Consider the following 693-nt stretch of genomic DNA (forward strand, 5'->3'; position numbering starts at 1 on the left):
AAGATTTTACCCATCGTATTTTTCCTGTGGTGAATTCTGGTACATCATCACTCTTCCTCTTAAATTCACAGCAAGTTCCCTTTGCTCCAGTTCACAGCATCTATTTTCCAGTACACCAGCAACTGCACAAAACATATTTTTAGTAAAACATACATAATGTGTGTTTTGGGTACAGGAATCAGCTCTTCTTTGTGGACTCAAAACCCCATCAGTTGCAACAACACTGACCTCACATAACAAAGTTAATGTGAAAAAAATGTTTGTTGAAGGTAGTCAGTGTCCACATTAACAGAATCCAATTTTTTTCCCCTGAAAGAGATGCATGGGTTCAGAAGCTCTTACATACCAAGTAATCTTACAAGCTTACATTTTCTTTGTTTTTAGTAGTTTTTAAATCCAAAATGTGTGTATTGGGGTGGTTTCCTATTTATCTTGCTCTTAGTGCTGCTTCCACCTGAAGGAACATTCTTCCGTAAGCCTTGCTTTTCCTCCTATAAGCTGACAGAGGACAGTGGAACAGACCACCCACAAAACTACTATTTGTGCATGGCTAAGAATGGTGCCGATCTTATAACATCCTGGACATTTCATATCCATGAAGTAGGAATTGAGACTCTGCACCAGGCCCTGCTTCTTGTGTTGCCTCCTCTCCATTTCTGGAGAACAGTGAAGGACAGCCTTCCCAAAAGGCAT

At 40.1% G+C, this 693-nt stretch overlaps 1 protein-coding gene across 1 annotated transcript; it reads right to left on the reverse strand.

Annotated features, from left to right (window-relative positions):
- Positions 1-438: 438 nt before the first annotated feature.
- LOC119620680 (small ribosomal subunit protein eS27-like) lies at positions 439-693 on the reverse strand. The gene has a single exon (XM_037988398.2). It carries the CDS (start codon positions 691-693, stop codon positions 439-441), a length of 255 nt encoding a protein of 84 aa, XP_037844326.1.

The sequence above is a fragment of the Chlorocebus sabaeus genome, chromosome 11 (genome assembly GCF_047675955.1).
Source record: "Chlorocebus sabaeus isolate Y175 chromosome 11, mChlSab1.0.hap1, whole genome shotgun sequence".
In the NCBI taxonomy this organism is placed as follows: domain Eukaryota; kingdom Metazoa; phylum Chordata; class Mammalia; order Primates; family Cercopithecidae; genus Chlorocebus; species Chlorocebus sabaeus.